Below are 14205 nucleotides of genomic sequence, written 5' to 3' on the forward strand. Positions count from 1 at the left end.
ATAATGCAAAACAACATTATGCTAAAGGAAAATATTCCCCAAAAAAGAGTGTTCCTCTATGCCACGTTGGTGTTTTTTTATACCCCTCAATCTAGCTGCCTGCTGGTTTCCGTGGCTTACGTTTACCCATTTGCAAAAACAACCCCTCCTTTGACAATACCAAAATCACTACCTCTGCCTTGAAATTAGACCAGAAATATACACAACTCCAGCCTCTAATTTAGATGATAAACTCATCTACAGCAGGGAATATATGTGTTTTTCACATAGTACTAAGTGTCATAATGGGTATTCTAATAAGCGATGAATTACTATTTAACAATGAGGAGCACCTTGAAATTGTCCACAAATCCCAGCAGGGCTAAAACTAAAAAGACTAGCAATACCAAGGAGTGGTGGGGACCTAGAATTCCTGGAACTCTTTTATGCCACTGGTGGGAATACAAAACGGTACAAAGACTTTGGAAAACATTTGGCCAGCTTCTAAAAATGTTAAACATAACCAACGATCCAGCAATTCCACTCATATTTATCCAAGAGAAATGAGTGCATAGTCCACATAAAGGCTTGTATAAAAATACGTTCAGAGCAATTTTATTCATAACAGTCAAAACCTGGAAACAACTCAAGTGAGGAATGGATAAGCTAATTGTGATACATTCATACAATGGACTACTATACAGCAATAAAAGGAACAAATTACTGATACACACAACAACATGGATGAATCTCAAAAATATTACGTTGAATTCAAATGATCCTGTTTATATGAAGTTCAAGAGCAAGCAAAAATAATTCCATAATGAACAGAAGCCAAACAGTGGTTATCTTTGGAGGATATGGGTGTTGGCTGGCAAGAGCCAGGAGAGAACTTTCTGGGGTAATGGAAATGCTCCATATCTTCATCTGGATGGTGGTTACAAAGGTATAAACATAGGGGAAATTTTTGTGTAAACATACCCTTAAGATTTTACTATATTTAATTATGACTCAACAAAACCAAAAGAAAGAAAAATGAAAGCTGAACAGGTGGAAAGCTGCCAGCCTATCCATTATCCAAATGAAGTCCGAGGTTTACATTTTGTCTAGCTCTTTCCAAACACTCTATGATCAGGAAGCAACAGCTCAAAATAAAAATCCCCCCTGGGGTGTTTTAGAAGCTACCTGACTCAGCACAACATATTTTAAGATCTGACCAAAGAAGTTTCAGAAAAGCATATAACCAATCCATGTATTTCTTAAGAAGTTGTATTCACCGAATTTTTAAATTCTAAATATATTTTATTTCCATTAGGACCCAAATGAACCATTTGACTTTTTTTAAAAAGTTGATAATACTACAATAAATCCTCATCCCATAATGGAGTGAGAAAGTCTGCCTCTTTGAGAAATCCAAGTAAGTGAAGGATTCCACACTTCCAAGATTCCAAAGGAAAGTTTCTAAAATTTCCCATAATACACACTTTTAAATCCTTCACAAGGCCATGGGGGAAATAAAACATCCTCTCAAATCTATATTCTGAAGTTGGAAAATAAAAGCGGTCACTTTTTAAAGTATGGATTTAACTATTCTAAACAGTAAATCAGCTAATAGATACCAAACAATCAGCCGTGATAATAATACTTTTCATAATACATAATTACCTTTTTTAAAATCTATTTGTTCATTGTCTGTCTCCTCTGCTAGACATTCAGGACATCTTGCCCCCCTTTCTTAACAGCAATATCTCTAGCACATAAAACCGTGCCTGGCACATAAGAATATTAAAGATTGTCCCATTAGCAATCACTTCAGTTAACAGATTGTCCAAAGTCAAGTACCTTGAAAGCAGGGTGAGCTGGGGACAGTTATTTCCAACCAACCAGTCCATTTCAAATGTTTCTATACAGAAACTGAGCCTTAAAGCATTTCCTTTTCTTCTTTCCATCCTACCTTTGGCCAGCTATCTTTTCTTCCTCTAAGAACAACTTCTAAGAACGAAGAAACTCACTTTGTGTTTCTGAGTATCCCTGGACTAATCACACAATTTCAATGTTTCTTTGTCTTCATTGCAAAGGTATGGGAGTAGTTCATTCATCAGCAGGTACCAGGGTGCTTGCTGCTGAGAACAAGGAGAAGAAAGTCCTGGCCCTCTCAGAGCATAGAGTGTAATGCAAAAAATTCTATGTCAGAAATATGCACAGCATGCCATGAAAATACAAACACAAGGCCGAATGCCACCAAGAAGATAGGAGTGAGGAGAGTCACTTTCCAGAAGAAGCACCTGCACCTAAGAAGCCAAGAGACGGGGCAGGGGGATTTCCATTAGAAGCAACAGAACCGAGGGCAGGAGAATACGCAAGTGAACTGGCAATAGCTTCAAATTTCTGACCTGCAGGCTGTGGACGAGGAGATGGTGGTAAGTAAAACTGGAGAGATAAATAAGGAAGTATACTCTAATATTCTCTCCTCTGCCCTTTGAGCTCTAGACCAACTTGCTCTTCTTTGAAATCTCAAAGCTCCTTCAAATGCAACAAATCCGAATCATAATTGCACCCCAAACCCAGTCCTCTCCCTCTGTTTCCTCTCGCAACAAATGGCCTCATTATCTGGTTGCACGAGCTAGAAATCTGAGAGGCACCGTCAAAGTTTTCTCCCTTATCCTGTTTCCATCTGCCACAATGACCTGTCCCTCTTCTCTCTAAACATCTCCTAAATCCATCCACGTGTCCTTCTCCACAACAACCTCCATATATGGGTTACCATCATCTCTTGCCTAAACCACTGCAACAGGTTCACATCCTCTCTCCCACTTTTATGTCCTCTTTTGCCCTTGAAATCTATTTGCAAACTGCAACCATAGTTTTAATGTCTGTCAGCCTGCCTCATCCTTTAATACTTCCTAATTCACCCACTAAAAGCTCCATAAAGCCCCTTTAGATGCTGCCCACCATTTGCTTGCCAGCACCCAGCACAGGTCCTGATGGACTGGGTTCTCAACAAGTTATTTGAGCCAAAGGAGGTAAGAATTTAAGAATTTGGAAGGAGTAGCACCAAACGGCACAATGAGATCAACTAAGGTAAGGACTAAAAGATGTTCATTGAACTCGCCACTCGGATATCATCGAATGACCCTGTCCAGAACAATTTCTTTGGATTGTGGGGGCAGAAATCAGATCAGTGGACTGAGGAGAGAATGGACAGTAAGACAGTAGAGACAAACGGACCTTCCTCAAATAACCTGGATGCCAAGGAAATGATAATCTAATAGCTGGAGGGGAATATCAGATTTAGGGAAGGGTTTGTTTTAAAGTTGGTAGAGACTAGTATAAGAGCACATGATAAAAAGAAAAAAAACAAGGAGAAGGGGAAATAAGGGGGAAAAAAAAAAGATGAACTGATAAGTCCTTGAGGCCAAAAGGGTTGGAACCCGTGAGTACTTAGGGAAAGATTAGCCTTCTACAGAGCCTGAGGGAAAGGAGATAACAAAGGATTCAGAGTCAGAAGAGTTTGCAGGTGAGAAAGCAGGAAGATCCTGTGTTTCTCTTTAAATGATGTATCCTGTATAAGGAATTTTTCTAGCTCTACAAGAAGGCCATCTCCTTCTCTCTCTCTCCGTTAGACAAAATATAGAACCATATACAGCATATTTAAAATATACATTGTATTTATTAAACCAAGAGCAATGTTTGATGTCTCCTGTGACTTCTGGAATTTTCCTCTGCTTTTGTAGGGGAATTTCTCTTCCCCTACAATAGCAGCCATCTCTTACTAATAAAAAGCCTCCCAACCTTTCCTCCAGAAACTCGTGCTAACTGCTCCCAATTTTGAATTCAGCAGAGCAGCGCTAGCAAACTTTACATAGGTTTCATGTTGAGAATAAGTATTATTTGCCATCCCTTTTACTCTCTACTCAATAGAACTTAAAGTCTGGTACAGCCTATTACACATTCCTTAAAACGCTCCCCAAATCATTCTCAAGGATGACTTTAAGATTTGGTAAAGAGGTCCTAATTATTTAGCAGGAAAATAAAACAATGCTTCCCTTTGAGGTCAGCCACAAGTTTATCAGTTGTCCATCAGAAAAACAATAGTTTTAAAGGACATGCCTATTAAAAGTAGGGGAAAGTGAGTAAAGGAAAAAGCTGCTGGCATTAAAATAAAATTTTAAGCTAATTTTTTAGCACTTTAATAGCTGCACCGCCTAAAGCAAGATGTGTTTACTTTAAAGGGGGGAGTGGGGACTTCCAGAAATTTGCCCTTATCACTCTCTCAACTATTATCAGGGAATAAGTACAGCTCTGTCCCGCTGGGTTGTGCGTAGTGTAAACAACTTTGCTAAAGTGCTTGGCAAGGAGCATCTGCATCAAGCACATTAAATTCTGGAATTCACACTCGCAAAGTCAAATCATAAAGTTCCATCTGCACGAGCCCAAGGAAAATTAACAGGCAACTATTTTCATGCAAAATAGATAAAAAATAAAAATCAAGACGACTACAAGGATGGACGATTTTTTTTTTTCATTCATAAAGTTCAGATGGTGCATAAGGCAGACTATTGTTTCAGATCTGTGTTGCTCTCTAAGGGCCATCTCGATAACAATGGAGAGTATTGTTTGCATACTGGAGCAGTTTAAGCTTTTTCTATGTATCCAAAAGTCCCTGGGTGAGCATCCAAAGAAACCTGGCACAGCAACAAAGTTGACTTGTAACAAGTCTCAGCCTTTAAGCAAATTGCTGATTAATACAGAACCAAAGTTGCTGTTCAGACACTAATTACACTATGTATCTCCAAAAGTGTCCCCCACTTTGCACTCTCCAAAACAGGCAGAATTTTTCAGACAATTTCCCATGACAGCATGGATGGTGGAGGGCTTTAACAGGTGGCAACGGATGTGAAGGAAATACTGATGGAAGTGAAAGTTCAAACCAAAGTGTCACCAGCTCCATTTTATAAACAGAGAGAAAGCAGGTAGAATGATTAGGAAGTCTGTGACGTCTGTGGTGCCAAAGCACCCCAAATTCCAACATAAGCTGGCTTCATATGCAAAAAGACAGCAACTCTTAGAACATTTCTACTAGTTTAAAAGACTTAATAAACAAGACAGAGAAGACATATAGGATAGCAACAAAAATATAGTGCTAAAAACAATGACGATGACCAAAAACAGAGAAAACGATGTTATTTAAAAAAAAAAAGCAGGTTAAAATTGTGATGCTTTTTTAGACTTGGGAGGGATTCTGTCCCAGAAACAACACTTTGGGGAAGTAATTTACTATTTCTTGACTTGGCAGTGATCACAAGGTTGTTCATTTTTAAACTATAAACATATACATGTTTTATGTATTTTTTAGCATGTATGGTATTTATCATGAAAAAAAAATTTAAGAGGAGAATGACCTAATCCATTCTTTAGCAGAGTGCAGGCATCCCATAAATGCATAAAAGAATGGATATATCGGGTGACAAAAGGACAGTACTGAATTTTCCGATTCAGTTTATGTTTAGACTTCTTTGCAAATAAAAGGGCTAAACATCAAGAATTTAGAAAGACCACAAAAAATAGCAACAAACTGAAGAGAACTTTAAGAATGCATCCATCTATTTCTTTTTTTTTTTCTTTTTTGGGTAAACATTCTTTCAACTAGTAGTGATTCACATTGTTAGGTATCTATATACGATACCCTGAAATTTAAAACAATCTACAGTTTTTTTTTTTGTTTTTTTAATGCAGAAAAGATGGCAAGATAGCAAAGCAAACTGAAGGAAATAATTCTTTAGAATTTAGCGGAACATGTGACAGTCAGAAGGCAAAAATAAAAAATGAGTAAACAGAATAAGTAGACTCTGCTTTTAAAATTAAATCTGTGTTTTTTTTGTTTTTGTTTTTTTGCTTTTTCTTTGTTTGGGGAATAACTGATACATGAATTCATTTAAAAAAGTAAAAGAGAGGAGGTATTATTTTGTTTATGCTGCCAAGCAAGGCTAAATAGTTACAATGAGCTAAATATGCAACATATAAATACAACTAAATATAAATAGTCACTGAATAAATGTTACATATCTAGAGATAAATGGATATAGCCAGAAACATTCCCTGGTTAAGGCTGTTTTACATACTTGTGTACACGCACAAGTGCTAAATCTGGATCTAATTTCTTCATGACAAAATTTGGCTTTCTGCAACATCCTCCAGATCAAGCAGAACTGAACTATACTGAGGGGTTTTGAATCTTCTCACATGCAGAGGGGGATTTCTTTCTATCTCATGACATGTTTTTTTACATCTTCCTCCCAGAAACAAATCCAAGCACCCCAGGAAAACAGTAGTTTTAAGACTAGGCAGACAATAGAGAAGGAAGGAGGAAGGAAGGCAGGCAGGCAAATCTGCCTTCCCAAACACAGCCATGTGAAGGTTCTAAGAGATAAACAGCCAAGTACAATAATCCTTCCGGGAGGGGGCAAAGAAACAAGGGGAGCTGGAAGAAGGTATAATCACGCCTTTCTTTCGCAAACTGTAATTAGAAGAAATACAAACTGGCCAGTTTTCCTGCAAGCAAGAGATCTCTTAGACTCACCTGGGTATCTTTTATTAGTTAGATGAAGCTTCTCTTAGTTTCTCTGAATCTCTCCCCCCTCACTCCCACCCCTTTTCCAACAAGCAAAAAGCTAAAGTGAAATGAATCTCCATGGCAAAAGAGTTACACATGTTCTACCTTGGAATATAAGGGGACCTAGAGCTTGTCACTTGATATGCAGGACTGGGGAGTACAGGCTGGTACAAAAGGCTTTACTCAGTGGCTTTTTCACCTGAATAGTACCCAATGCTCTGCTAAGTTTCCCGATGCCTCTGAGCTCATTAGACAAAGAACAATGAAACCAGGACTCCATTAACCTGCTGGGGGTTTACCTGGCAGAAAACAAAAGAAATCAGTCACCCAGCCTCACTCACATCCCTGGCAGGGTCCCACTCAACTCAACAACTCTCACGTGTGTGGGTTTTTTCCTTCCCTTCCAGAAAATTAATTTAATGTAGCCTGTGATGAAACAAGTGGTAATTACATTCTGAAACAACGATCAGTTCTAAAATTTGAGGAACTCAGAACACTCAAGTCTTAAGCTTGAGACAATCACAATATGCAATTTATCCTCACTCCCAATATAAATCACACTATTAAATTAAAAGGGGGAGAATTCATCTACCAAATTACACATGATTGGCTCTTAACCCACAGCCAGCCATGAGCACATACATTTGCTAGGACCTAAGTTTTCAGCACCGAGGAGTAAAGGAAATAGACTTGTCAACCATCTTGAGACAAGTCAGTGGTCTAACCATCTCCCTGTTCCCCATGGGGATTCGCTCTTTGTTAACTGGGGTCTGCACAGGGCCTCTTCCTCAGCACAATCAGGAAAAAGAAAAGCCAACCTAAGTGCCAGAGAAGCCGGGAGAGCAAACTCCCACAAGGCTGGTGGGTCACCCAGGGCTGTTGTTACTCTGGGTTTCCTGAACATTCCAACAGCCTGGGAAGGTGGGCCAGCCACTGGCCTCAGAGGAAAAAAAGAGACAAGGCCAGGCTGGACGGAGCAGTGTCGTTCAAGATGTAATCTCTAAGCTGGGCCGTGAGGGTACCCGGGATAGAGCACGGTCCCTGTGTCAAGGAGCTAATAATGAAGGAGACAAGACATAAAATAATTTTGGAGAGACAGTAGGGTAGAGTACAAACATAGAACAGACCGAAACCACTTGGTTCTAATCTCACTCAACTCTGCAACAAACTTCTGAATAAACTTGGACAATTTACCTCTCTGTGCCTCAGTTTTCTTGGCAGACAGAAGGCAAATGTATTCACTGATGTCTAAGGACCCTTAGAGGGCTACAAGACTGAGATGATTAGAGAATACAATCACAGGATGTAATTAAGTGCTAAATTATACAGTAGCCACGACAACTGCCAATGGAGAGATTTCACTCATTTTTCGGCTCGGCCATCCATTCCAAGCTACTTCCTGAGAGCCTGATCCAGCACTGTACACCGACTTTGGGATGCAGCAGTGAACAAGCCAGACGGCCCTGCCTCAGTGAGTGAGGCTTACATCCAAGAGGTGGACTCTTCTCAGGATTTCGAGGTGAGAAAAAGAGAGTGGAATTGGTCTATGACCTTTTCATGGAGATGGAAGCAAAACTGGTTTCCAAATGGGTATAATTTGAACCTTCAGGGGAATGCCAAATGATGAACTGGTTGACTGTTAAGGATTGTAATAATAAACCGTGAAAATTTTGAACAGATACATTAATACAAACTAATTTGCTGATTATTAGTGAAGGTAACTGCTCGTTTCCAGATGTTCACCAGAATTAGACCTCTTCTGCCACTTGCCAGTCTTCTTCTCCTACCCGATAGTTTCCCACCTCAAATCTATTATTTGTGTTCAACTTTTTCCTTTATTCTCTTTTCAGCTGTGCTTGTGGACAATGGACAACTATGGTGAAAGGCAAAGATGCCAAGGAGCGGTTACCAAGTTACCAGTTACCATATCTAAACTATTTAGAGTCGGCTCCAAGGTGAGAGTTTACAAAGACCTGTGGTCTACAACGGAATGGACTAAAAAGACATATTTGTCTATAAATTGCTAGAGATGCTGAAGGTAGATGGTACAGACACATGGCTTATTTTGCAGAGAAGACTCAGTCTAATACAACTAAGGACCATGGTACAACTTGCCTCGATAATTCAACAAGAATAAGTAACAAAAAAAAGAAACCTTAATTTTTATTACTAAAAATTGGGAAAATTACCCATAGAATTGTACACACAAAGAGGGAGCCCTAATATATAGACTTTAGCTAATAAGAATGTATTAAATTTGGTTCATCAATTTTAATAAACAGTCACATTAATGTAAGATATTAATAGGGGAAATTGGGGGAGGGGTGATTTGGGAACACTGTACTTTCTGTGCAATTTTTCTGTAAACCTAAAACTGCTCTAAAAATAAAGTTTATTATTTAGATAAATAATTCAGAAAATTAATTTGTCTCTTATTCATAAGCAATGTGAACTCGCCTGCATCCTAAATGAAATCAAATGTTGCCTACCAACCGTACATTCCATTTTCCAACAACTTCCCTGGAATGCTGATGGGCCAACAAGTTTAATATAAATATTCTCAACAAGGTGGATTAAAGGAACAGTAACTGTTTCCAATCTTCTTCCCCCAAAAATCCCATGTTAAGATTTATGTCCATCTTTAAAATACCTTTTTTGAGTCCGGAGCAGATGTGTGCGCTATTTACACTAAAAAAAACACTAGGGCATAAACAGCTCACAATAAACACCACTCAAATTTTGCTGTGCTTTTCTTCATTTTCTGTGTATTCATTTTGGTGTTAAAATAATGTTAACTTTCATAATAGGGAAAATAGCAGCAGATGTTGAAACCAAACAGACTACAGAACATTATCCCATATTTCTACCTAACTTTCAAAAGCAAAATTTCTTCCTCCTAAATAACCAGTAAGACTAGACGAAACTACTACCATGTCTATTCCACACTACACAACTATAAATCAACCAAGACGGGCTTCTCATAAGCCCTTTCTCACCACCACCAGTTGGGAGACATAAAAAATTAATCTGGTATTAATTTCCTAACAATCCCTATTCCTCTCTTAGGCTGATCATTATGTTTTGTTTTGCTTTGAAAATAAATTGCTCATTGACAGACTACAACACAACCAAAAAATGCCTTAATGGTTTTTAATCTCATTCACTGAAGAAGAAAACAAGTTTAAGTAACTGTATTGTGTTAATTTCACAGGAAACAAGCTCAGTCCCTCTTGCTTATACTATTCTTTAAGTCTGCCTTGAATGAGTGAGTTCAGAGGCAAGATTATACTTAAAGCAGTAGATTCAAAGAAAGCCATTCACTAAAATTCTCATCACTGTAATACGTAGCAGTAAAAAATACCTTTTTTAAAAAAAGACTTTAAACATGAGATCCAAGGAGTTACCCATAGAGTTAAATTGCCCAGAGTTACATAAAAACATGAAAGAGTTGGGTTTTCATTCTTGAAGAGGAAAGGACAAGTTTTCAATCGATGAGAAAACAGGCCTGAAATTTTTACATGAAAAATACAAGTGAAATAGCTCACACACACACACAACCCCTCCCCAAGTTTCTTCACTGTTTTCTTTTTTAAGAGAAAAGCTCAGTTTACTACAGGAGAAAACATGGAAACTGCTCGTACTGAATCAGAAAGGAGATGGCTCTACGATTTGTATGTGATTACAACAAAAAACACTGCTCCTGCCAAGCTGAATTCCCCTAGTGATGCCTTTCTGTCCACTCAAACCCAGGCCATGACTACATTTTCAAATCGCACGTAGATAATGTTCCAGTAGATGAAGAAATAGATGTTTCTCTTATTACTACTACTAAAGACAGCTTTAAATACTACAGACAGTGAGAAAACATCTCATGTTAGTGGGAGTTAAAAACAATAAGAATTCAGAACGTTGGGGTTTTTTTTTTTTTCTTTCTTTCTTTTTTTTTTTAATTTAGCTTTCTGGTTGGTGTGTTGTGTAATTATTTCCACAAGGGTCCAGACTGTGGAGAGAACATCCTTCAATGTCAGAACTCTCTCTCAGAGCTGAACAGGAAATGGGAAGTCAAACAAAGAGCCAGTCTGTGCTCTGGAACATGGGTGCCCTTCCAATCGCCCAAACTGAATAGAAAAATTCTTCATTGTTTGGGACAATGTCTCTCTAAAACAAAAAACCTCACTGTAACTTCGTGTTCTCCCCTCTATGAAAATTCAAAGTGCTGTTTGAACACAACGCAAACACTGTAGATGATGGTATGTTTAAAATCAGCATCAGAGCCAAAAATGAGATGCACGTTTAACTTCTGTTTGGGTCCTAGAAGTTCTTCCTCTAAAGAAATACCATCAGAAGTTGGAAAGAAAGATATTTTAAAGAGTTAAAATTTATAGCTAGTACTTTGCCAACATAAAGCCAACTTTTTCTCCCGATGCCCCCAGCCGGGTCCACTGTAATCCCTGAAAGCTGTAAATACACACAACAAACTTTGTATGAAAAGAATAAATAACAAACGCTTCCCTTTCTGCACACCCCCGAGGTCCCAAGAAAGAGAACGAAATGCACAGAAAGCAATCGGAGCACTAAAACAGGAGGGAGGGGCCTTTACAAAAAGTAAAAGAGCAGCAAGTTTTAGGATGGAACATCTACCTTCGTAGCACAGAATGCCGATATTGTTGTTCATCTTGTCCAAGTACTGGTAGTTCAACAGGTCCATCTTCATAAATAGCATTTATTGGGCTAGCAAAGAAAACCAGCTCTTTGCCTTCGCCCCAAAAGTGTTAAGTTTCAAAAATCGATTACAGCTGAGTAGCTCCCGGCTCTTCTCTTTAACTTCACAAAAACAGAGGCCCTGCCTCGGATTATCAAAACAAAGTATGCAAAAGTAAAAAAGGAAAACACACACACACACACACACACACACACACACACACACACACAATCTAACTCACACGATACCCTTCAAGGGTTTACTTGTGGATGGTCTGCGGATTGTATCCTCGATCGCTCATTAAAAAGGAGCTTCAGAAGTCTTTATGAGGCTTTCTTGGAAATGAAAAAGGAGTGGAAAAGAAAAACATGGACACATTTCCCCGGACAAAGACGCTCGCTTTCCTCACAGCCCGCTGCAAGTTCACTGCGCTGACATGCTGGCTACGCTCGGTAGGACTCGTCTGCAAACGCGCTTCCTCTTCCCCGCGGGCGGGGAGCAGCGCGCATGCTCGCTGAATCCCTGGGGCTCTTCAAATGTCAGGGATAGTTTCTGCACAAGATCAGTCTCTAAATGTATTAAGTGTTTGAAAGAAAGAGAAAGAGGAGGTGGAGGTTTGTACAGAAGGGGCTCTTGACAGGAAGCAGCTCTGCCACTGCAGAACTGTAGGAGGGAGAGAGAAAGCCAGTGGAGTTTCTTTTTCAGGAGCAAAGGAAAAAGTAAAAAAAAGAACCATCATGGAAGCAAACGTCCATGGAATTTGAACTTTCGTGTAACTTCACTCTTTAGTTTCAGAAACCCAAAGAGGTTTGCCGTGGTATATGCATGTGTGTATATGTATATATAATACACACACACATATATAATTTGTTTTTTTTTTTAATATTAATGTGATATATAACTCCTCTCATAACCCCGTAACAATTCAGAGCAGGATGACATCACCTTTTAACAACAAAGGAAAATGGAGTTCAGAGGGATTAAAGGACTACTTTTAGAGTGTTTTTCCCCCTAATAGTATAATCTCAAAAACAGGGAGAGAGGAGGGAAGGAAGCAAGAGAGAGGGGATGTTGGCAAATAAGACTGATACATCCAAAATTGAAAGCCTATGTGAAATTATGGGGAGGGGGGTATTTTCATTTTGCACATGACTTAACTGTCTTTTAATCGTATTTGAGGCTAGTAGCATGCTGCTTTGTTGTTCCTTTTTGGAAGGACTTGGGTTTAGAATTTTGTTTCTGCAGAGCAAGCAGGGGCCCAAGAGGTGTTTTTTGAATGAGTGAATCACTGAATGTTCGGAGTTTTCTCTGAACAGGTGAAGAGCATGCTAGTGAAATAGAAAAGGAAAAAAAAATGCTTTTCAATCTTTCAGATTGCAGCTTGCTTTGCGTACTATAAATAGACTAATAAATCACCAGGGGAAATGTTTCTATAATGACATTTTTGTATGCTATTTGTAAATTTAAACATATCAAGGGGTATGTGATATTGTAGACCCAGACCTGTCATATTTTGTTATTTTAGAATAAGACTGGAATGAATAATTTCAAGGGATTATATATTTAAAATCCAGTAAGAATTGCATTTTAGGCAACAGGTATATATGCATGGTTGTTTTAATCAAATCTTATCTGGAGATTAACACAACGCCCAAATAATGTTACCATCACTGCCACAACAGTCATAACTGGGTTAACCGCATGTAAGCAGCACAAAAATCAAGATTTCACAAGCTTTCATTTATAAAGATGTATTTTTTAACACTAAAAAACATAGCACAGATACTGAATAAGTTCTATTGAAGAATATGAATACCACCAGTTTCAAGTAATATATATAATAGTATGGGGGGGAAGGGAAGAAAATTCAGAGCATCTAGGAAGCACAAGATTATTGCATTTAAAACAAACAATGGAATATTATTCGGTCATTAAAAAGGTATTAAGTTCTGATACATGTGACAGCATGGATGAACCTTGAAGACATCATGTTGAGTAAAATAAGCCATACACAAAAGGAATATGAAATAAGCAGAATAAGCAAACTCACAGAATCAGAAGCTAGAATATAGGTTACCAGGGGTGGGGTAGGGAATGACAAGTTAATGCTTAAATTGTACAGAGTTTCTATTTGGGTTGATCATAAAGTTTCAGTAATGGATGGTGGTTCACAACATTTTGAACATAATTAACATCACTGAATTATATAAGTGAATGTGGTTAAAAGTGGAAATTTTAGGTTGTGTATACGTGAGAATAAAAATTAAAAAAAAAAAAAAAAAAAAAACCACAGGACTAGACAAAACAGCAGACCCTATTGTAAACTATGGACTATAGTTAATAGCACAATTATAAAAATGTTCTTTCATGAATTTTAACAAATGTTCCACATTAATGTAAGGTCTTAACAATAGGGTGGTATATGGGAAACTCTATTTTATGCATGATTTTTCTGTAAGCTTACAATTTCTCTAATAAATAACATAAATAAAATAAAATACATCTTTAGGTATCAGATTAAATTTAACTGATAGCTCTGGAGTACTAGTACTGTATGTTCTTTTATATAAATTCTCAATCAGAAAACTTTCTGAGTCTTTAGTATATCTTTTATGGGAGAAATTCACCTACTGAAAATCTTATATTAACCAACAGAGAATAGTCGTGAGAGAGTATTAATATATTCCAGACCCAGTGGAACAGTGTTTCTCAAGCTTGGCTGAACATCAGAATCAGTGGGGGGCTTTTTAAAAATCTTCAAGCCAAGGCTGCACCCTAAATCAGTCTGAGGGGTTGGGATGCAGCATCTGTAAGGGCAATTCCAACAGGCAGCCAAGGTTTAGAATCATTGGGGAGAAAGCTTGCCTTAGGATACTTCATTTCATACACTTATTTTGAGGAGAGTGTTTTA

The 14205-nt window shown here is 38.1% G+C and overlaps 1 protein-coding gene and 1 long non-coding RNA gene across 4 annotated transcripts in view; one reads left to right on the forward strand and one right to left on the reverse strand.

Moving 5' to 3' along the window:
• VGLL4 (vestigial like family member 4) overlaps positions 1-14205 on the reverse strand; it is a 184520-nt gene that overhangs the window by 66557 nt on the left and 103758 nt on the right. Inside the window, exon 1 of one of the 3 annotated variants that reach the window (XM_037802052.1) lies at positions 11234-11743. The exons of the other annotated variants lie outside the window; for them this stretch is intronic. Coding sequence (XP_037657980.1) covers positions 11234-11315 — 82 coding nt within the window. The 5' untranslated portion in view covers positions 11316-11743. Of the gene's footprint in view, positions 1-11233; positions 11744-14205 lie in introns of those variants that run through there. 3 annotated transcript variants of the gene reach the window in all.
• Positions 2130-8965, forward strand: LOC119508511. The gene is made up of 3 exons (XR_005211481.1): positions 2130-2399; positions 7922-8111; positions 8443-8965. It is a non-coding gene; the product is annotated as an uncharacterized LOC119508511 (long non-coding RNA).

Source organism: Choloepus didactylus, chromosome 1 (assembly GCF_015220235.1).
Source record: "Choloepus didactylus isolate mChoDid1 chromosome 1, mChoDid1.pri, whole genome shotgun sequence".
In the NCBI taxonomy this organism is placed as follows: Eukaryota; Metazoa; Chordata; class Mammalia; order Pilosa; family Megalonychidae; genus Choloepus; species Choloepus didactylus.